We start from the raw sequence: 24,906 nt of genomic DNA, 5'->3' as shown, positions 1-24,906 counted from the left end.
TTATAACCAGTCGCTGTTTTAATACAATATCAATGAATCCAACCCAACAATTTTGCAATCGTGCTAATATACTGTAAAGAACGCCAAAATAGAACTTATTGCCACTCAGATATTCCGCCTGTCTCACATTTTAAACCCATCTTGATTTGACTTCTGTTGGAAGTTTTGAAGGTTCCATTCCCTTTGTGGCGCTGATGCCGCAGTGACCCGTGTTAATGGAGATGTAGAAGTCAGAGCCACTCTAATGGTGATCTGCTGCTGAGAATGAGAAGAGTGGAATGGTACGCCATCACCATAGTTCGGTCTGCACCTCCGTTTTAAGGTCACGGATCACTTCATTGTCAGTACAGTAAGGTAGCAAAATCCAAAACATAAAACAGCTTAGCTCTTGTGTAACACCTTTAGTGATTTTTTTTAATGTAGCATAAAAAACTGCAAACTGCTAGGAAGTAATTCTCCAATAAATCCATCCGTCAATCAATATTGTATGCAGATTGCCATGCCAAAACGTGACATCTATGATACTAAAATTACACCATTTTTCCTCATAATATTATGATTTTAATCAGGAAAATTTGGGTCATTTTTCCTCATAATATTATGATTTTAATCAGGAAAAATTGGGTCATTTTTCCTCATAATATTATGATTTTAATCAGGAAAAATTGGGTCATTTTTCCTCATAATATTATGATTTTAATCAGGAAAAATTGGGCCTTTTTTCTCTAATATTTTGACTTCATTCTCATTCTTCCTGTAGATTTTTCCCAATATTGCCGTTGTTTTACAACTTTATTTTCAATAATTAACTTCTCGTAATAATGATTTTATTCCCACAATATTTCCATATATATAACTTTTCTCCCGAAACAAATTCTACTGAAGATACTACAGATTTTTCCATTTGTTCTGCTGTGTTTATTGTTAAATCATATTGTTAGAATATTCCACAAGCCAACAAAAAAAACAGCATTGTGCCACAAATGGCCGCCCCGGCTGCACTTAAAACAGCCCTGGTTTATAGATTAAAAGCGTGACAATATTATAAAGGTACCGTCCCTCACTTCATGTGTAGTTAATGCGTGTTCTGTAGCTCCATTTTTATTCCAAATACATGTGGCATTCCACCCCTAAATGTATCCCATTATGACTCTGACTACCATTCCGGTTCTGTAACCAGACAAAAAAAACCATTGCTATGTCCTGAGGCCGACACCAAACAAAGAACATTTAAAGTGAAAGCTCATTTTGTCTTTGCAGCATTGGAGGACATTTAAAATGTGTCTGATGTACATAAATCCTAGCAGAGTTCTGCTTGAACGTATTCATTAATAATGCGTCTCATTGGCGGGCATCTGATTTAGAAAGGAAGAAAGATGAAGATAGACTCAGCGATATATTTCTCCTCACAAACACAACCCCCATTGCATAAATATTAATAGCGTATTTTCAGCTGGTGGGCATGAATCGTTTTTCAAGCAGGGAATTTTAACTGCCATCCAAGCGTGTCGGCGCCGCTTTAGGGCCAGCATGACACGAGAGCTTTAACTATTTATTTTAGTTACTTGAGGAAAACACTGATCAATAATCTCGTTCATCTTTTCCTGGAGCAGCATTTTAACTGTCATTTTGCCTCAAATTGTTTTGGCATTTTATTTATCCGTTCAATTTATTGCAAAATTATGGCCTAATTTTTTTGTCATTATTCTTATCCTCTTAGGTCTACGACCATGAGTACACAGCAGTACTGGACGGCGTTGAGCGAGAAAGCCTGATGGAGATCGACCCCATTCGACAGGTTGAAATATTCCGAATCGGAAATGGGAGTGAGGAGGTTCTTGAGGTCCATGACTTTAAAAATGTAAGTAAAGGGACTGATGATCATCTAACTGATGACCACGCCGCAAAGCGAATGCATTTTCAGGATTAGTCAGACGTCAGTACACATTTTGACATCATCCATTTACACCAACTTCATGAAATGTTATTTGCCGTTATTTGATGTTTTTGTTATGCGAATTTGGAGCAGCCGAACCGGATCTTATTTGATTTCTGCAATGAGTTATTACCACAGATGGCCCATAAGACGGACGATAGACAAGATTGGTCCTACGGGAATGAGATTAGAAGAGATTTCAACATTACTTGTACAAAAGTACAATGACAAAAAATGACAATATATGACATTATATTGAAATCTGACATTTCTACTCCATTACCTTGCTTTGTTCGGCACAAGGCTACACAGTTCTTCACTCTCTGTGTACCGTAATTCAAATTCTGCCATTTATGTACTTATGTGTTTTATATATGCATGTGTGTAGTTTTAACTGTTGCTGCATGGTGGACGAGTGGTTAGCGCGCAGACCTCACAGCTAGGAGACCCAAGTTCAATTCCACCCTCGGCCATCTCTGTGTGGAGTTTGCATGTTCTCCCCGTGCATGCGTGGGTTTTCTCCGGGTACTCCGGTTTCCTCCCACATTCCAAAAACATGCTAGGTTAATTGGCCACTCCAAATTGTCCATAGGTATGAATGTGAGTGTGAATGGTTGTTTGTCTATCAGGGCTCTACATTAAAAACAAAAATGACTTGCCCATGGGGAATCCTTAAGGTGAGAACTACTTGCCCGAACTTGCCCCATGTAAAATGAAAAGACTGCCATAATGATATCATATATCAATATATGCTGATAATTCATCAGATAATAGTACTGATGCATTGTATTTGGAGGAATGTCTGAAAAATTGTGGAGATGTATGTTAACATGGCAAGCCATGCTACCTTACACATGGTAGTCGTAGTAAGCAGTGATATTTATAAGTTGTGCACCACAATGAAACATTATTGAATAGACACATTTGTGTACTAGTAAAGTGTTTTTAATCCAGAAGAAAAAGCTCAATGGTCAAACAATAATTTGTGAAGCAAAGGTGATAAAAATCCACAGAGAAATGGAAGCGCTAGATTTTGTAGCTTGTGCAAAATCAGCACTTGGTATTGGATCTAATGGGTGGTGTTTCATTGTGACCACTTCAAATTGTCACAGCAATGTGATTCACTCACCTGTGCCATCATTTGATTTGCTGCCGCTAATAAAATACTTGTTTAGGAGGCACTGGTTCATCACTTTTTGCTGTTTTCCTTCACAAGTTGTTGAAGAATTAGACGATGTTGGCAGGGACGCCATGATAGATGTTTTCCTAGTCAAACCATCGCTGATTGGTTGATTGCCAACAAGAACGGGTGTGGGTAAAACGCGGATTGTGGATTACGGACCGCGGTCTAAATAAAGGATTCTGATTGGTCCATTTAAAGATTTGCAAGGATTGCTCTGCAAATTACCACCGGAATTACGCAGTCCGTGTTTTACCAACACCCAACAAGAACCGCTTTTAAAAAAACTCTTGGCAGTATGGCATGCCAAAGTACACTTGCCCGACGGGAATATCACTGATTGGATTTACTTGCCCCAATTTTGGTTTAACTTGCCCCGGGCCATCGGTACATCGTTATTGTCAAGCCTTGTCTATATGTGCCCTGTGATTGGCTGGCCACCAGTCCAGGGTGTACCCCGCCTCTCGCTCCAAGACAGCTGGGATAGGCTCCAGCACCCCCGCGACCCTCGTGAGGATAAGCGGTAGAAAATGAATGAATGAATGAACAACTCTGCACGGTGACCTGGAGTGTCCTGAAAGGTGCCTATAATAAAACGTATAATTGTTATTACCTTAGCAGCGCCACCTCCACACACCGAGGCAAAGTGACTGTATGACTGACAAAATGTCTTACTCTGTTCATGCCGTTGTTCTATGGAACAAACACACCAAGGTGCTGAAACCAGTTTACAGAATGAACTCTTTTTCTGTCTGTTTGAAAGCAGCAGATGAGGAAAAACAGACATGCATGACACATATTTTATTACACATTACACATTATTTATTCTTTATTTTCATTTACATTTCATTTACTTTTACATTTGTTGCTGAATGAGATATCGAGTTTTGTCTGGAAGCATTCTTAACAGGTCTAGAAATCGAGCAACAAAGTCTTCTGGGTTGCAGAACTGCTCTAAGCGGAAAAGCAAACTTGATTGACACATGGGGTGTTGTGACAACGATTAAAGGGGACCTATTATGCTTTTCCGACTAAAAAATAGAATGTTGTGTTCTCCTGCTAACTATACCTAAGTTTCAGACGTGGTAGAACTGCCCCTTTGTGATGTCACAGAGGAGCAGACTTCATTATATGGTTCATAGTTGGGAAGCACTTTGGGAGTTTGACCAATCACATCGAAGTGGGCATGCCTGGAGGCGGGCCTTGGGTGGAATAAATTAAAACAGACCGTTTTGGCAGGTAGCACAAATCAAAGGAAATATAGCGGGAATAGGTGCATATTCTGGAAGATCTACACAGTGTTCTGTGCTGGTTATTGTGTGTGGCTGCTCTATAGGAGTCCACAACTCAATACGAAGGGAAAATGAGCATAAAAGGTCCCTTTTAAGCAGAGAACCCCAGTGTCTTAATGTTGCCTAGAAGAAGGTCAATTTCCAGGATAACTTCATCATTTCCAGGTTGTTTGACCTTTTCTCTCATTTTCCATATGTTGTCCATCACTGGAAAAATTGTCAGTCATTTTCCAGGTTTTCCAGGATGCTTGGTAATGCTGAGATTCATTCTTTTTTTTTTATTCCTTAAGAGAAAAGTGAATAATCGATTTGAAATCATTGATTTGTATTCTATCGCCGATCCTGTTCAGAGTCACAGATCAGCTGGAACCTATCCCAGCTGACCTAAATTGAATAGGCCACTTCATAATAGAGCAGAACTTCCAAAATTTAATTCCGCTGAAGTCGTACAAATGTAGTGAAAAAGGCATAGTGTCATACAATAATTCCATACATCTCAGTGGGCATCTAAGGAACTCTACCAGTGTGAAAAAGGCAGAATTTATTGTGACCAAGTAGTAGCGTGGCCCCTAAAGTGGTTCAATAAATAATAATTATATAATAAAATAATTTCATGTGCACAACAGCAAAAGCTTCCAAGCACATGTAAGGTTTTATCATGGTAAAACTTATTTTGAACAAGCGTACAAGTTAGATTGGAACTAGGGCTGTCAAATGATTAAAATGTTAAATGTTTATATGCTTTTCAAATTAATTAATCACGATTAATCACCATGTCTCACTATGTCTGAAATATGTCAATTTTTACCGTATTTTTATTGACAGAAAAACAATATATAGGGAGGGATATGTACTACAAATGTATGTAATAGCAATACAATCAACGTATTAAATCAAATCAAGAGATGGCACACGTCTGAAAAAGTCTGTTGTCATAACAGAGGGTGGTGGCTTGCCATGATGCCATGAAAAAAAAAAAAAAAAAAGCTGAAGTTCATCCCACCAATTAACCAAACATGCATGGTTTTGGACGGGTTTATATGAAGAAAACCATAGAAAAGCAATCTCAAAGTGGAACCCAGCACCACTTTAGCGTGGAGCCTGATGTCACTTTAAATTCAGAACAACAGTGGCTTAATGGTACCACAAATAAACCTCCATGGATGGCCTGCTTGGGCCACCAGACATACATTGCTGTCACTTTGCAGCAAAATGCAGGTCAGGTGCGATGTTAATACGTGGGCCTGGAGATGAGGGGTGTCGGGAATGGCTGGTGCTTCCCACAAACAGGATAATTGGTGCAGATAATGAGTGAGCGAATGGCCACAAATTCCTGTAATAACTGCTTAAACACACAGTCATTAGAGGAGCTCGGGCTTTACTGTTTAAATGCACTCACTGCAGCCCCAAGAGGGGGGTTGTTCTTTCCCTAAAAGATTCATTCTAAAGTAGAAAGTTGTTTGCCGTACAAACACCATTAAGAGAGCCCCCATTTGTTTTCTCACACCACACGCTTTTGTTGCTGCAATTTTGTCTCCAGCAAAACTCATTAACTTACCTTTCATTTTGAAATCCTTCTCAAGTGTGCTGGAGGTTACACAAGCGGAGCCTCACACAAGCAAGCCACCAAACTGGCAGCATTATTTACCGTGAAATGTGGCCACATGAATCTCAAATCAAATACAAGAAAACACATTTAGTTGGCAATGTTTTGCTTACAATAGCCTGGCGGAATGTTAACATCCGCAATGCACTCCTTCTCTTGCTATGTCTATATCTCAGGGAAGAAGTACATTTAAAACACTTCTATGCTAGGACTACGTTATGCTAGCCATAGCATTTCAGTATGTGGAATCAAACTATGGAATGGATTGAGTAAGGAAATCAAACAATGCACAACGATGAGCCAATTCAAGAAACAATACAAGCAGTTGATGTTTGCTAAATACAAGGATGAAGATGTGCTATATATATCACTATATTGACACACACTATGGTACACATAATGTCATTGTATGGTACCTTGTACTTCGGTACGAGGTACATTATTTAAAAAAAAAAAACCTTAAACTGTATTATGGAAAGCAGGAAGTGAACAAATGTAACAGTTAGTGATTGTAAAAGTACCAGATGGAGGGGTAGGATTTAATAAGCTTTGCTTCTTCCTACTCCTTTTGGACATGTGGAACTGTGAACTGATAATGTGGTGCATTCAATTGTAATCTGATGCATGTTCAAATGAAATTAAACCATTACCATTACCGTTATGTTTTAACACCAAGCTGACACACACACACACACATATTGTACACATATATGCCTATTGCATGTTCCACTTCCTGCCAGTGAAGCAAATCCCCCGAGGAAATCCAGTGCTCCTCCATGAAGGGTAGCTAAGCGGCAAGCAAGAAAGCACAATAATTAAAATGTTATTCTGAGTGGGGAAAAAGAAGACTGGGAAGGAGCTGATATAAAATAGGCAGCCGCATGCTGATGGCAAAATTGATTTGAAAGGAGCGCTGCTTGTCATGAAAATGACCACGCTTGGCCAGTCCAGACGCGGTGGACATCATGCCTCAGGGCGGTGCGGGTATGCCATCACAATTCGGAGGCCACAGCTGAAATCCACCTGCTGTTCTTTCACAACAATTCATGCCCCTCCAAAACAGTGGAGGGGCAAACAAAACACATCCCCAAAGCAAACCATCAGTCATTCTCACATTAGAGCAAAGTTATTATTATTCATAAAACTTGGCGAAGGGAGAAAAAACAATAATATTGTACAGTTCAAGGCACACTATTTAGCAAAATGTACTTTTTGATTGCTATTCTAACAGTAATGTGAAAGCAGCAAACTTCAGAAAAGTCTATCATTCTCTCACTAGTTTAATCAACATTTGAGAATATTTATTCACATTTGAAGTTGTGACTTTTCATGACACCATGACAGAAAAACCTCCTTCCTTATGGACACGATATCGTCTCAAACATGGCCTAGCTTGATGATCCCATTGTGTATGCCCACCATTCCACTCGGGACAACTTTATAATAAATCAAAAATACAATACAGATTGACCGCATGGTGGGGAGTGGTTAGCATGTTGGCCACACAGTCAAGAGATTACACAGTCTGGGATCGAATCTCTGTGTGGGGTTTGCATGCTCTCCCCTGCATGGGTTTTCTCCGGGTATTCCGATTTCCTCCCACATCCCAAAAACAGGTTCATTGTTAATTAGCGGATCTATATTGTCTACAGGTATGAATGTGAGTGTGAATGGTTGTTTGTCTATATGTGCCCTGTGATTGGCTGGTGACCAGTCCGGGGTGTACCCCGCCTCTCGACTGAAGTCAGCTGGGATAGGCTCCAGCATTTGACAATGTGAAATTGACCTGTAGTGTGAACTCTGCTCTGTTGGAGACTGATGTGGAGGAACACGGTTCATTAGCATTAAAGCTACAAACACACTAAATCATGTGACTTACTAAATCTAAATCCTAGCACCAGGGCTCGATTTTCTATACATTATTGTCCGAGACCTTTTTAAATTTGTTGAAAACTTTTAATTAGTGCTAAAATATGAATATCTCTCAGCGTAAAGCTAAAAAAACAACACTGCATCCGACCTTTGAGCCAGGTGACCTTTGGTCTTGCCTTCAAGTCTACTGTGGAGAAGATAAAAACTGCACACAAGTGACATTAGAACAGTTGACTTCAGGATGTACTCGGGTCCAAATAGATCAGATTGTTTTTCCGTGTATGTCATGGATGCTGTGCCCGCCGGCCAATCACATCCTGATTGTTCCCGCCCCTATACGGTTGACAAGTCAGTATCTGTGGTGCAGGTTTAACTCCACTGATCCTTATTGTGAGCGTGTCACCAAACAATGTTTGGAAAAAAAACAATAAGAAAATGTATAAGTATTCAGATAATAAAACGGTTTTGTCATCTGCCAGTTACTTTTACGCCAAATGTAACGAACACACACCTTCCAAGTTTTTTGTTTGTCAGACCACATAGTATTTCCCCAGAGGTCTTGGGGCTTTTACCAGCTGTTTTCTGGCAAAACTGACACAAGCCCTAATGTTCTTTTTCCAGCAGTAGCCATGCAGCCATGTAGCCATAACCACTTTTAGGGGAATTTTGCCCATCATTAACAATCCTTATGTGAAAAATGAACACATATTTCTTTCCATTTTCTGTGCATTTTAACAAAAAAAATGCTTTAGTATGAGCTAGCTAACAAAGCACATCATTGGGATTTACCTATTTTGACTACAAAGCTAAAAAAAAAAAACCCTCTCATGATATTTTATTATTTGCTGTACAAGTACACTGACGATAACATGTACTACTTACTTTTGATTATTAAAAAAACTATCAAATTTTTTCAAACTAATTACCAAAACTTTACATTGATACATCGGCACACTTCACTACACTTCATATAGCTTACGCTACTTCAATCAACAACAGCAGCATAAATACACTGGATTGGGATGGCTGTGTCTTCCAGCACAAGACGTGTGCTGTAGTCCTTAGGTAAAAAAATGTTGTGTCACTGAGATTAGCACAGCATTGTGCTACTCCGCCAGATAGATATAGTTTTTCATGTTAGCTGCTACAATAATAATATCACTGTAGCTTGGTTAATGTAGAAGTCCGTTATGTAAAGAAAACACCGCATGTGGTTTTTTTGTTGTTTGTTTTTTTTTATTGTCAAAATAGACACTTCCCATAGCTAGCTTATAATGCATAAGGCTAAAAACAACCAATTATCTAAAAATGTCATCCAATACTTCTCTACAAGAGAGGAGAAATATGATCTCAGGGAAGAAGTACATTTGAAACACTTCTATGCTAGGACTACGTTATGCTAGCCATAGCATTTCAGTATGTGGAATCAAACTATGGAATGGATTGAGTAAGGAAATCAAACAATGCACAACGATGAGCCAATTCAAGAAACAATACAAGCAGTTGATGTTTGCTAAATACAAGGATGAAGAGTCTTGAACCAGTCATGATGTGCTATATATATCACTATATTGACACGCACTATGGTACCCATTATGGCATTGGATGCTCATATCACCGAGTACTTCAGTACGTGGTACATTATTTAAAAAAAACAAAAAAAACAAAAAAAAAACCTTAAACTGTATTATGGAAAGCAGGAAGTGAACAAATGTAACAGTTACTGATTGTAAAAGTACCAGATGGAGGGGTAGGATTTAATAAGCTTTGTGAGTGTGAATGGTTGTTTGTCTATATGTGCCCTGTGATTGGCTGGCGACCAGTCCAGGGTGTACCCTGCCTCTCTTCCGAAGACAGCTGGGATAGGCTCCAGCACCCCCGCGACCCTCGTGAGGTAGAAAATGAATGAATGAATGAATGCTTCTTCCTACTCCTTTTGGACATGTGGAACTGTGAACTGATTATGGGATGCACTCAATTGGAATCTGATGCATGTTCAAATGAAATAAAACCATTACCATTACCATAACTTGTTTTCTTGCACTAGAATGCACAGAAAGTGGAAAGAAATGTGTTCATGTTTCACATAACGTGAATGATGGCCAAAATTCCCCTTCAAGGGGGAGTTACATCCCATCATACATGCTCCTGCTCGCTGGTTACGTGCAAAAATGGGGAAAATCGCAAGAAACACGCACATAGCTCGCATTTAGCCCGCACGGATTTTCCAGCACACAAAATCCTGTGGGAAGAAAATCGGGATGCAAATGCAAAAGTTGCACCCAGCCAGATGGCAAGGCCAAGGCAGTGGAGGACCCTTGGATGTCGTAAGTTTAAAAGTACATTGTGTACATTGTGTACATTGTGTACATTGTGTACATTGTGTACATTGGCCGGGCGACAGCAGCAGCTCCTGTCGCAGCAGGCAACTCCTGCAGCTGATTTTCCTAACCTCCATGGATGTACGGCGGGTGCTCACCAATTTGAAGTGGGTTCCAATTATGGGGGTCAAACTGGGATTCAACAACAGCATCAACATGTGGGGAAAATAATAGCGCAGGCAGCACAGTAGGCGTGCAGTTTTGTGTGTAGTGTTTCAAGAATTGAAGAGTTACACCATGTGGTTTCCTAATTTTTTCACAACAGCTTACATTGCGATATAATGTGATATAAAAACCTTAACTGTTTTGAAATGAAAATGGGTTAAAAAGAACATGCGACTCACTGGAGTCCAACTTTTTTTTCTTCTTAGAACGAGACTCGCTGACATCGCTTTAGATCTTACTCACAGGAGCTGAATGATGCATGGGGTTGCTTCCCATCCTGTTAAATAGACGCAGATGAGCATCTCCCTAGTGAATTTCTATATTTGTGTATGTCGTCTTTTTCTAACGTCGCCTCTGAAAATGACATTGCTTTTCCATTTCTCATCCCTGCGTTAATGTGTCTCTCTTCATTTTCTGGACGACCAAGCCCAGTAATCATTGTATGTCATCCAAACATTGCCCTTTGCTTTCCCGCCGCTACTCAGCAATACAGCGGAGCCAAATTAAACAGAGACTCATCACAATAAAGCCAGGCAGAAACATCATGCTTGTGTGCTTGAGACCATTATTGCTCCATCCTTCCCCGTGCCGATGAAATTACAGGCTGTAGATTACGACAAGCTTCACTTTGTATCACGTTTTACGTGGGCGCGATCTGCTTTTGTGGGTGACGGCGGCACCACCTTGGAAGAAATTGTCGAAGCGGCAGCCTCATGTTCAAGTTAACTGATTCCAAAGGAGATGTCACGCCAATTGGTGTGTTGCTGCAATTAAATTTAGATGGAATCAAGTTCATTTTCATGGCGGCGGCGCTCATACATTTCTAGGCGGTGCCATTCTGGGGCAGCTGTAGATCCCGCCATCTCTTCTAATGCGGCGTGATGAATGAGCGGCTCTCTGCAGAAAATAAATTGCATAAAATGGGATTTTGCGAGCGTGTTGCAGATGCCCATCTCCGCTGAATATCTTTACACGTGTCATGTTTGATTCGGTTCAAATGAACTGGAGTGCGTTTGCTCTGCTGTGTGTGAACGCCATCGTCGGACTGACACTGCTGGAGAGATCTCGGGCCACTTGCAAGGGAACTGTAGCGGTGTGGTTCACTTGAGCTCAAATGGGAACGTTACATAGGGAACATTTGCTCTTTAAGCCAAGTTTAATAGAACTTCATGTAATTATTTTTGCTTTGCTTTTATTTGAGCAAAACAATGCAACAAGTCAAAATTGGCTTACTAGGACTTCTTGAAATAAGATTAAGATTAAGATGTGCCTTTATTCGTCCCTCAGTGGGGAAATTTGCATTGCACAGCAGCAAGAGTACAGAGTCAGTTAAGCAGTACAAAATACACAATATAGAAAAATAAACAATATAAACAACCCAAGTATTAACAAAATCAACAGTTTTTATATACTCATTGTTATCTATATTGTGAAATTATGTGTTGCTCAAAAGTAGTATTTTTACTTTCCTCTATGTCACCTTCTTCATATTAAATGCATTAACACATTTTGAGTTCCAGTTGTAACACTGTTCTAGATTTAAGCCCACCATCTACTTGAAATATGATCATAAATTGAGGCGAAACGTCTTAAAGTAAGTGTTTTGGGCAAGCCCATACTTGATTCGAATATTCGAAAAATGTGTTGTGACCTTGTAGACTGTCTATTTCCATTTCTTTTAAGAAAATGGGTTTCGAACAGCTGCTTAACTGAATGCTCTGTTTACAAAAAAAATGGTACAGATAGAGTGTAATAAATAAAGTGCTGCTGTTTTTAATCATGTGCGGTTAAATAACATGTGCAGGTATATTTATTTGCCCCCGGCCTGAGTTTGCCACATGTGTCCCAGGGGAAAAATTGGTATATATAGCGAAATACAGACTAATCTATGTTTTCAACCCAGCATATGGGATTTTGGTTTGTGATATTTGAGGTATGTCACAAAAGTCCTTACATGCTATTTACTGTATTTTCCGGACTATAAGTCGCACTTTTTTTCATAGGTTGGTTGTTCCTGCGACTTATACTCCAGAGCAACTTATAAATGAAAAAAGTGTTTATGTTCCATAAACACTGGACACCTTTTGTGTTCATGATTATTTTTTGTGTAGCTGAATAACTATTGTGTTAGCATATCTTACACCTATTCAGCCTGTTCTCTATTCTTTTATTGTTAGAACTTGCCTTCCAAGAGGATGTAATGTCTGTTTTGGTCAAGTAGTTTGTCAAATAAATTACCCGCAAAAAATGCGACTTATACTCCAGTGTGACTTATGTATGTTTTTTCTACCAAATTATGCATTTTTGGCCTTTGCAACTTATACTCCAGAGCGACTTATAAATGAAAAAAGTGTTTATGTCCCATAAACACTGGACACCTTTTGTGTTCATGATTATTTTTTTGTGTAGCTGAATAAGCATTGTGTTAGCATATCTTACACCTATTCAGCCTGTTCTCTATTCTTTTATTGTTACAACTTGCCTTCCAAGTGGACGTAATGTCTGTTTTGGTCAAGTAGTTTGTCAAATAAATTACCCGTGAAAAATGTGACTTATACTCAAGTGCGACGTATGTATGTTTTTTTCTACCGAATTATGCATTTTTGGCCTTGTGCGACTTATACTCCGGAGTGACTTATAGTCCATAAAATACGGTACTACACAGGTTTTGATTCCATGAGCAAACTAGCAGTGTAAACGTTTTTGGTGCGGACCAGAGTACCAAAGCACCAGTATGGATTCATCCTTAGATGAACATACAACGGTGCAGGGAGAATTACCAGATCTCTCTGTTTCTTGGCGTGTCAGACGGAGGTGGAGGATCGCCAGTGAGGCTGAAGAGAGTGACTTCCACACTTGACTGCACACATGAAGAGAGCGAGCGCTACCTGCGACTGACTAATTCAATGGGGGCAGCGCTGCAGAAAACACCTCGTTGGCGACATTGTCACTCAAGTCTCTCCAGCGTATACACTATGAAGTGTTGTACAGCCACGCTGGAGCTCCCGGTGCCATTTTTCTTCTGTTCCACTTTAAAAAGCAGGAGCCATGCTGCAATGGTTCATAGTCAGCCATTATATAACATACTGCAAAAGTATGTTATTTTGTTACAAGAGCGGGGTGAACATATTTCCCTTCTATGTCAATATAAAAGGAGGATTACATGAAGTCCTGCGATGCAATAATTAACATGATGCAATAATCATCAGATATTATTATGTATTATAGTGATATATGGGTTAATATTTGTATTACTACGATGCAGATTATATTTCATTTTACAATTGCATAGTAATGTGATGATTTAACTGTAAAAACTGTGCTCCGAACAGATCTCCCTGTCCTTTCTCGGTTATATGGGGCAGGAGGTTGATTGTGGTGCAGGTGGTAGGGCAGTTTTGTCAGAAAGTGGAAGATTGCTAGTTCAATCCCTGCTCTACCCACCCTGTATGAACTTCATTCTTTAGCAGTTGTAAGAAGGTAAAAAATAAGTATTTTATTCTTAAAGTAAGTATTTCCAGCTTAAAGAAAAAAAAATCTTGGATTTCTAGATATAGAAATCTTAATTTAATAAATCTCAATTGAAGATTTCTTTCCAGGTAAAATTTACTTGCTGCATGGACAGATAATTTCACTAGTTTGAAGTCTTTTTTCTCCAAATCTAGTATTTTTATCTTCATGTATTACGTCCAGTTAGCATTTGCAATCAAACGATACAGATATACAAGAAATGAAAGTGATTATGCAAAAGACAATGGAGCCGAAATCAAGACAACATATTAAAAAGGTTTTAGCAATGGGCACTGTTTCAAATTAATGATGAAACAATAATCTCCCAAATAAAGGTGTAAAAAAGACATGTTTCTATAGTGGAGCTCAGGGCGCAAAGCAGAGGCATCAAACAATTGACATTTTTTCTACATAACTAAAAAGCGCCCTTGCAGAGGTCCAGCCTTTTTTCGATGTAAATGGGATTGTAGCTATTTTTCACTTAGGTTACATCGTCTGCACTTTTAAATGTGTTAATGACCTATTTTTTATTTCTGATTCTGGCGGCTGAGCCATTTTAGTGCTTTTAGACTTGACTGCTGCATTCCACACCACATGGACCACACTAGTCTTTTAGCCCATTTAGAAAACTGTGTGAGTGTCGGGGGGGGGGGCAGTTGTTAAGTAGTTTAGGCCTTATTTGCTAGGGAGATACAGTATCTACTGTGGAACTTGGGGACTCCTCTACATCCACCACCCCCATTGACTGTGGAGTCCCCCAGGGATCAATTCTTGGGCCCATCCGGGTCCATGCATTTAGAGTAACATTTAGAAAGGTATCTTCTATCACTTTTATGCAGATGACTGCCAAATATACCTCTCTACCAAAAAAATGACTATACCTCCCTATGACCCCTTCTCGAGTGCTTAAGCAACGTCAAAAATACATCATCACCGCATTCCCACCTCCCTGCACTGGTTGCCTGTGCATTTCAGAATTGATTTTAAAATTTTATTTTTTGTTTTTAAAGATATTGAATGGACTGGCCCCTCATCATCTAAATTTACACCTCAGCATGCTCATTGTGGTTTGAAGGCCAGCTCCAACAAGTGGTGCCCAAGACGAGACATAAGACCACGGGAGGCTGAGCCTTTTCTGTAATCTGAATTTGAAGGACCATTTTAATTTGACCATCAATCTTAGTACGTAAAGACCTGGTAACGACGATATCGATATTTCAATATCGATCCACACATAACTAATATCCTCTTGAGCAGGGGTCCTAATTACATTTTCAGCAGGGTATGGGTATGGTTTAAAAAAAAGAAATGCTATATGTATGTATGGATATGCATAATCTACAACCGCCCTTCCTGTTAATAATAAGGAGTGATGGGGGATGGACGCATCAAAGTTGTGATGTTTCTTCTGTCATTGCCAAGGCAGGTTTTACAGCAGTCCTTTGAAACAGTGTGTACTTTGTTACAAAGTAACAAAGTCATCTTCTTCTACTGCTGCTTTATTTTGATGCGTACACCTCGCTGTTGCCCCCTGCAGAGCGGAAGAAGTACATCATGAACGAGCACTTCACTCGTGAGACTGAATGGTTTCACTATTTGTGTGATGTTTTCAGGGCTAAATGAAAAGCTGTGGTGGGCCGGATGTGTGTTGTATGTGCAACCTTGCCATTTTCCTTCTATTCCGCTTTAAAGTGCCCACTTGTGACGGTTAACAGCCATCAGTTGTATAATACAGTACAAAAAATAAAGCATCATGTATTAATTTCAGCTCAAATGGGCGCCTTTCAATGCAACTGCATTACGGCAAACACACTTTGCAGGGACTTAATGAATGAAAGATATATCAGAATTTCTGAGATCTGCCTTTTTCCTTATTTTCAAAGGGACTCACTGGGATCCGCTTTGCCGAACATCAGAGGTGCTACATCAGGAGTCAAACCAGGAAGCTCCCCAGGGCTCCAGAGGAGGAAGCCGAATTTGGCGACTTAGAGGTACGGGTCCCCGTGTAGCACTCCAGAAGCGGCCATGCCTTTGAAGGGAGATAACCAGAGTGGACGCCGCGCAACCCGTTCATTTCCATCCTGTCCCTCTTACCGGGCTGTGCGGTGCCTGTGGATCTGTCAGCTGCCCACAAGCCCACAACCTCTTTGTGGCTCACATCAATTGGTGTTTGCTGTCAATCTTGAGCCAATATTAATTTTTAATCATGTCCTCCAAAGGCTCCACTCAGATAGCCTAAAGGAGGGAGTGTGCAGGAGAAGCCTGACTGAGAAGGATGACTGTAATATGCTTTTTTTTTTTTGGTAAAAGTCGTTTTCTTTTCCCAAACTTTAGAGGGATTCATTTGACTTCTCAGAGTGTTGTATCGCTGTACGGTGAACCTGACTGCAAAAGAAATGGAAGAAATTCAATCAATCAAACTTTCAATTTTTTTCCCTCCATGTCACAGTGCAATTCACTGAGTGGGCTGTGTGTTCAAAGAGAAAATCCGTACTTTGCATGCGCCCATTTCCATTTTACCTTGTAGCTGAGAAGAAGAGCCTGGCAAATATATGCAGCTTAGACACTACATTCAAAACACAGAAGGCCAAATGTCGGCCCGAGCTAAACTTAAGTCTCAGTTTCAACTTGAAGAACACGAGCGGAATCATCTAGAATAAAAAACAAACCGCGCTTTCGTTTCTCTCTCATCGTTGTCAAGTCAGATTCACGTTTACAAATATTAATTCCCTGGCTGGCACCATATGTCCACAGAATGAATCATCTGAAGCCAAGACAGCAAACAGGGTGATTTTTGGTAGCTTTTAGTGTGACTGCCACATGGAAATGTGGAGGGATTCTGGTCCTGGTTCAGTGGAAACCACAGTTTAAACGGTCTTTTTAAGCCATGACTTACAGTATGTTGTAGTAAGTAACCATCTGATGATAGAAGTCTGATTGATTTAACTGGACTATTAGCCATGTGCCAGTTTAAAGAAGCAGTACGGTTCTATTAAGCCTGGTACACTAATACACATTACTATTCATTGGAAGAACATTAAAATGTCCCCTTTATAAAAGTACGGTAGTTTACCGTCGTGGGAGGATTCAAAGCCAAATTTCTTGCTGCTACTGTTATCACATATAGACAAACAACCATTCACACTCACATTCATACCTATGGACAATTTAGAGTCGCCAATTAACCTAGCATGTTTTTGGAATGTGGGAGGAAACCGGAGTACCCGGAGAAAACCCACGCATGCACAGGGAGAACTCTACACAGAGATGACCAAGACGAGGTTCCAACTCAGGTTTTCCTGATCTCCTGACAGTGTGGCCTACATGCTAACCACTCGGCCATAATCAATTCATCATTTTTTAAATTGAAATATGTAAATATCCTCTGATTTCATCATCTCATTATTTCATTTCCTTAGTCATCCATGAAAGCAGACCTATTATATTTAGCCAAAACAGGATATCCACACATATGAGCTTTGACTTTGGAAAAACAGTATGAGAATTTTTTTCCTCCTTCTGATTTGTTGTGGACCCAACCAATAACTGTAGATAGTTTCTTCAAATCTGTTTCTGAAAAAAGAGGCGAAAATTTAAAATGTGTTTTTGAAAATTCCGATTCATTGATTAATAAAAAAAAATCAACTAATTAATCAGTTTTGAAAATAATCTTTAGTTGCATCCCTAGCTTCCACCAAGCGGGTGATTATGGCTTGGCACAGTTCTCCGACACGACGTGTCCACTGCAGGCTATGGAGGAGCTACTGTTGTGAAATCATTTTTTGCCTCCATGAATTTTTAGGATTTGATGTTTGACGGAAATGATTGCCACATGTCTGTCTGGGTTGTTGCACGGCCAACCAGTGTGTCCAACAAACTAGTGGAGTGCCAAAACGAAGCATCTACGCCTTGGTGACTCATTATTGTAAAGAATGGATAGTGGTTCTTTTAAAGTTGGGCCACTATAGACAGATTCCAGTCAGGGAATCCTGTATATTTTATTATGTATGGAATAGTATGGTGGTTGTTTTGTTGTTTTATTTGTTCTCCTTTCAAACACGGCACCTTTTACTTTGATGAGGCGTTTACCAACAAGAAAATAAAACTACATTTGTCATTCAAAAAATTCAAAAATAACTATGGACAGTTTTAGGGGTCGCTAAGTAGATAAGTTGCTTATAAGTAGATAATAAAAGTAAAAATTATTATAGGCATTAATTTGCAAGATAAATGTGTTTCTGGAGCCTGAAAAAGCTAGCATTTGAAGTTGATAATATTACTCTTTCAGTCTAAACTCCTACAGAAAGTCTGTAATCTTTTTTTTAAATTAGTTTGTCCTGTTACGGTAACCTGTATATATTCTCCCTTGTTTATCTCTGTTAATTGGCTCCATGCAGACCCAACCGCAATAAATGGTTTTAAATTAAGTAGGACTCCTTTATATTTATAAAAGGTAATATTTTTGCACTTAGAGCACAAAACCTGTTTATGACTTTCTAAATATGTTTTTTTAGAGACATGACATAACATCCCTACAGTCCCCTGTATGCTCCTATTACCCAATATATTGGGCAAAAAAACTGAAAAAATAACAGACTCAAACGTTAGCATCGGGAGAGTTGTTTGTTTCTTTCAAGGCACGTCCCTACATGTTGCATCTTTTGACTGAATGCCTTATTTTTGCCTTGTGTTTTCATTCCTTTTGCCATTTTTATGCTTGAGAATGCTTAATGTGGGCAAAGAATGTGTAAAATAGGCTTGAATATGCATAATTCTGGACTAATAATAGGCCGCAGTCAATCACAAAACAGGTAATATTTAATCATTCATTTACTTAAAAACGGTGATAGAGTGAAGCTACAAAATTCACACTGAAAAGTAGACGACTGCGTATCTTTTTTGTTCACAGCAATTATTATGACAAAGTAAAGACTAAATAGTGGCGGAGATACAGCAAGCAGGTTCATGCAGCCAATTTTCATGAAACTTTTTGGCCTGCTGACCTCAGGGCCAAGGAAGAACTTGATATATTTTGGTGGAAAGTCTGACACAGGAACCATTTTCTCCTTAATGGCATAACAGTCCATAACGAGAATCATAATGGCACCGCACTGTTTGTCATCCTGCATGAACCAGCAAGTAGCAGTGTGTTTATCCACCTATGTTTAATGGTCTTTCCATTTTCCACCCCACCATGCGCTGCTCTTAAGGATGTTTTTCCTCCAACTTAACACCGGATGGCATAGGAGAACTCCAGTAACTATCATGGGGGCTGTATTTAGATAGTATCTAATGACCTTGGCCTGGCCTCACCAACAATAGACTGAAGCCTCTGATCCGTCCCTCAGTGAGAATCCTCCCACGTTTGACCCGCACAAGTTCCTCCTCAAGTGGTGGAACACATGAAGCTCACAGGGGTTAAAGCAGAGCACTAATGGCTCCTTGCTCAACCCAGCCTCGGGCTTTCAGCAAGGAGGGCTCAGAGCAACCGCGGCGGGCTTCAGAGTGCCAAGGAAAAACAATGGAAAAATGGTGGAGAAACTGCAGGCGGCTGATAACAAAAATCCAGCCCATACGAGGGCAACACCAGGTGACAAACATGAATTGTTTGCCAGCGCATCCCCCCCAGCCCCCACCTTTTCAATTTGCCTCTTCCGTGCGACGTCTGAGGGAGTAATCCTTGAGCTTCATTTCAGTCTGACACACAAGTCGCCTTCTACCTCCCTCACTGCCTTTATTGTCAACGGATGCTGCCTGCTCCATTTAACAGTCACTTAATATGGATGACCAAAGCTCGCCCGGCGCTCAAAAACCTCCCACTCAGACGACTGCATACACAAGTGCATGTCCACACACAACAAAGTCCTGCTGCTGCCTCTTCTTCCTCTTCAGACTGCACCGAGACACCAGAGCAGAGCACAAGAAAGGTGTGATGACAAAAGTATCGACCAAGGTAGAAGTCATCCTTTGAAACAACTCGGGATTTTATAGGGTGAAGACAACACAATATTTTGAAAACTGCATTGGTCCAAGTAGTATAACTGCATTGTATTCATCTAATGGAGTAAATGAGGGTACGGTGCTGTTTGAAACCAATGCAAAGCACCACAGGGACGATGCAAGTCAATCAGCCTTAAAGGGATTGTTTTGATCAAAGCCGTGTATTAAATCTCACCAGATGATATGGGTGAGTGTACAGTCATTGCACTAGGAGTAGAGCACAACAACAAAATAAGGTGTCGTGACAAAAGTATTGACAAAAGTCTAACACACACACAGGTAGGTATACTTGGCTGAGTTCAATACAAGAGCTGGATCCAAAACCAAAAAAACCTGTTTTTACAACAACACACATACATTTCTGAAGGTATTAATTTACAAACGTGCGTATTATTATCCTTGGAGTTTGCAGTGGAGTCGGACTTCAAGGTGTGATACTAGTATAGCTCATTAGGATAACCAAATTAAATACAAACAACCTGAGCTTTGAAGGCTGATTTTTTTAAAAGTAGGTTTTGAATTCAATTTTACCAGCCGGCACAAGTCAGTGTATATTCTGTATTAAAAAGAAATAACACCACAGTAGCAAAACACAACATCATTAACCACTCACAAGCACAACCAGAGACATTTGGTACTGTCAAAAAACAAACCAGAGCACAAACACTTCAACAAGCCTTCTGCATTATTACCAAGCTCTGCATGATGGAAACTGTGCCACAAATGTCTTCAAAGTATGAGTATTGATCTTTTCACTCTTTCACTTTTAAATGCTAGTAAAAGCAAATGTGGTGTTTGTATTGGCAGCAGCCAACAGCCTCATCACATTAGAATAACATTTAGACTGTATATGATTATATTGTATTACTTAACATCTGGAGTTTAGGATGTGTAAGATAGTAAGGTCATTACAGCTTAAATGTTTTGGGTAAAAGTGTCAGTGATAGCGTGTAGTGTCTCTGAATGATGTTGTACTGCTGTACATCTTCAAACTAACTCTGTTGTTGGCTAAGTGGCGCCAAGCCAACACACCAGTTAGCCAACAACATAGTTTGTTTTTGTTTTTGTTTTTTTAATGGCCAATGGAGATGTGGAGAAAAGCATGATTATGTCTAGGGATCGACTGATATGGCTTTTTTCCGGCCGATGACGATTTTTTTCCCATCACCCTTACCCGATGGCTGATTTTGCTTGGGCCGATATTTGTGTCTGCTTTTGCTCCCTCAATTTATATGAAAAAATTACAATGCTAACAAATATTCCAGGTCTCAAGTTTAAACAAATATTTAATAACAATAATACATTTTATTTGTATAGCGCTTTTCAAAATATGCAAAGACACTTTACAGAAGAATGGAGTTGAATAAAAGCAAGTAAACAGAGTAGAAGACACACCAAAATACAACATTCATTGGTTAATACACAGTTAAAACATGAGAAAAAGCGGGACGGGGCACAGCAGTCAGATATAAAAACTTAGATATTAAAAACAGATTTAAAGAGGTGGGTTTTTTGTTGTTTTTTTTTAAACTGAAATTTATTTAAATGTAAACACTGAACACAGTAGGATTCAGCTTTCTTAAACACACATTTAAACGGCATTATCAACTTTAAAAGGAATAAATATTCAACCATGTGCAAAACATTTCTGACGTACTTTACGTTTTATCTAGCATCGATGTGATGACTGCTCCTCCACAGCGTGACGCGTACCCCCCCCGCCCGCCTCCACACACACAAACACATCACACTGACACAATTTAGTACGATATATAAAACATTTCTCTCATCGTTAAAGTTCGTGTTGTGCACGATAAAGACCTCTGACAAGCAGACATGGCTGCTCTAATTCAATATGTGTGTGTGCGCATGCTCGGAGAGAGCGCGCACACACATAACACGACACGCATTTAACCTGAGCCCGGCGTTGGCTGGATGAAACTCCTCCAAACACCATGGGACTGAATTGCCAAGGTTGCCATTAAAGCGGTGTTGGTAACAGCTGTACATATTAGCCTCCAACTACATCAACAGCTCCCTAATTCCAACGGTAGGCACTTTCAGACCCACAAACTAAACTATATTGTAGCGTCGCTAGGAGCACTTCCGGGTGTCCAGCGTGATTTGCAGCAGCGTCGATGTAAATAGTTGGTCAGTTTGTAGTTCAAGTAGCATAGTTGTTCATTCTTGTTCTGCCCAACTAGTGAGAGTGCTTTTATTCGTCTGTTGCGATGGTATGTGATGTTTTTGGGATTTCTTGTTGTCACACCATGACTGTTATGCCTAGCTATCACACAGTGAAACGTGAAGGGCTATGTATGGTGTAAAAAGCAAACTTAATCTTTAACTTTGCATTTATGTCGGCAATTTCAAAGCAGGTTGCATTATTTCAACTAAATAAAAGTTGAAAACGTACCCTTGTTATGATGTGGCAGCGGGGTGCCAAGACTGTGTGTGTTGCTGGGTCCTGCGGCAACACATAGCTGCCCGGCAGATGCCTGTCTGTAAATCATGTGGCAGAAAAATATATTGATGAACCCCCGCGCGTACCGGCCGATACCGATTCAAGTAAAGAACGCAAATATCGGCCCGATATATCGGCCGATCCTTAATTATGTCCCAGTGTAAGAAAGACTTATCACCACAATATCAGCACAATATCACCTCAATGCAAAACTGTGTTGCCGCTAGCTGTTAGCTAGCTAACAGATAAGTAACTGCGGAAATGCTTTCAAGACACTGAAAGGGCTTCAAAGAGACCTTGTTGAGATAGTTAGCTCAAAGAGCGGCTTAAAATCATATTGCTACATTTAGACAAAGCTGTGGATGTAAACTTCTCAATTTTAAGTGAGAATGTGATGTAATGTACATAATTGCTGTGTCATTCACCTGCTGCCACTCCTTCATCTTGGAGCTCCGCCTCCTGCCTGATTACACACAGGTTGCTCCTCACCTGATTTCCTGCTTCCTGTTTATTCCCTCTGGTTCTTCCTGTTTGTTGTATTCCCTTGTCACGTCCTTGCACTCCTTGTTATTGTCCTGCCTGGTTGTTGACCCCTCGTTCCGCCTGCCGTTTTTGGATACCTTTGCCTTATTGGACTGACTTCTTGTGTACCGACTCCTGCTCATGTATTGAACCTTACCTTGTGAGGTGCTTGCCGACTCTGCCTTGGAGTCCTCCTCTCCATGTCGAGTCTCGACAGTAATTAATTGCAATTATTTCATTTGCCTGAGTTTGCATGTTCTCCCCATGTGTGCGTGGGTTTTTTCCGGATACTCCGGTTTCCTTCCACATTCCAAAACATGCTGGGTTAATTGGCCATAGGTATGAATGTGAGTGGGAATGATTGTCTATATGTGACCAGTCCAGGGCGTACCCCGCTTCTCGCCCGAAGACAGCTGGGATAGGCTCCAGCATACCCGTGATGGATGGATATTTAATTTGATGGTTGGTGACTATGCTGCTGACACATGATAGAACATGAAATGCTTCCAATTGACCTTGTTGCCATGGCGGTTGCCATGGTAGCTATAATGGAAAGTAATGACCTGAGTGTGACTCATATCCAGCGTATAATGTACAACAAGTGACTATTAATGGCTTTAGAATGACAACAGGTTTGAAATTGTAGTGCTGATAGGACTTTGGCCATCACGGTGGAAGTATAATAATTCATAGCCTCGTGTGTCACATAAAAAAGCAGATATGTACAGTACAGCTCCTGGGTGCCATGGTAAAACGGTTGATGATCTCTGGCGAAAAACGAAAGAGCAGCACTTTAAACAATATGTTATGCACAATGTTTCCCCAATCGGCTCATGCTAGCAGGAGAGGGTAAATTCATTAACGACAGTACAAGCAGCGTATAATTAAGTCAACAGCACCGAAGGCGTAAAGTTGTACATACACCGGCAGCACACTTCACCAAACAAATTACCGTTATTCCCAGGGTTCAATAGTTGATGTGAAAAAGTTGGCTGTGCCCTCATAATACATGATTAGTCAATAGCCAAATAGAAGGACCTTGGCGAAGTGTGCATAAACCAAAGCGCTGTAATCATGTTGTCTTTGTTCTTGTCAACTGGCATTTAGAAATCTCTGCCCCAAGCTAAAAGGGCTGACCTTTTAGCACGCCTCCCTCTGGGTACCCCCCCACCCACCCCGCCCCCTAAGCTATTGCAGTCGTTTCTCAACTGTGAAGCCCAAGTCGTGTTGCGAGCCTCATGTCATGACCTCCATTTACTTTACGAAGAAGACTTCATGCGGCTTCAGCGGTTAAGAGGTCCAATTAGAGAGTGTCTACTTTGTGTTCCTCCAGTTTGACTTTAATTTCCAACACTTGACCGGCTTAATGATGCCGGGGTCCCTCCCACTTTCCCCTGCAACAACCCCCCCTTTGCCTGCCACCCACAGCTCTTATACTGCAAAAAGGGGCTTGAGATGTGCAAAAAACTGTTATTAGACTGGAACTTTCAAAGTCAAAAGTGTCCCCAAAGTAATGCAATATGAAGTTCAAGTTCTGAAAATATATTGTACAAAAGTCAAGCAAAACTGGAAACATGACATTTGAACATCTCATCTCATATTTAGCTTTATTTTTGGCTTTTTTGTGTGTTTTCTCTTGTGTTCTTCCATCACTCTTGGTTTTATTGGATTTTTTAAAAATATATTACAATGATTTTATTCACAGTAAATAGAAGTAATAATATCTAATTTCATTTAATAAAATGTAAACATTTTAATTTAAAAATATCATTTTATTGATATAATAAAATTAAAATTATATATATTTTACCCGTAAATATTCTACACAACACTTACAATTCCAGCAATACCTGTAAAACGTCACTAGGTGACCGCATCGCTATGCAAACATCTTCCTGTTCTTTCTCCATTTTGTGCCAAGCATATAGTGCTAATTAATTTTACTTTATTTTAGTTTTATTGTATGGTTTTACCTTAA

At 40.0% G+C, this 24,906-nt stretch overlaps 1 protein-coding gene across 3 annotated transcripts in view; it reads left to right on the top strand.

The window, feature by feature from the left end:
* Window positions 1-24,906, top strand: part of tnmd (tenomodulin) — an 88,803-nt gene that overhangs the window by 49,542 nt on the left and 14,355 nt on the right. For all 3 annotated transcript variants that reach the window (XM_058076235.1, XM_058076237.1, XM_058076236.1), the window contains exons 3-4: window positions 1,721-1,861; window positions 15,826-15,933. In XM_058076235.1, coding sequence (XP_057932218.1) covers window positions 1,721-1,861; window positions 15,826-15,933 — 249 coding nt within the window. The remainder of the gene's footprint in view (window positions 1-1,720; window positions 1,862-15,825; window positions 15,934-24,906) is intronic.

This window comes from Doryrhamphus excisus, chromosome 6, assembly GCF_030265055.1.
Source record: "Doryrhamphus excisus isolate RoL2022-K1 chromosome 6, RoL_Dexc_1.0, whole genome shotgun sequence".
Classification (NCBI taxonomy): domain Eukaryota; kingdom Metazoa; phylum Chordata; class Actinopteri; order Syngnathiformes; family Syngnathidae; genus Doryrhamphus; species Doryrhamphus excisus.
This window is presented reverse-complemented; position numbering and strand designations above follow the sequence as displayed.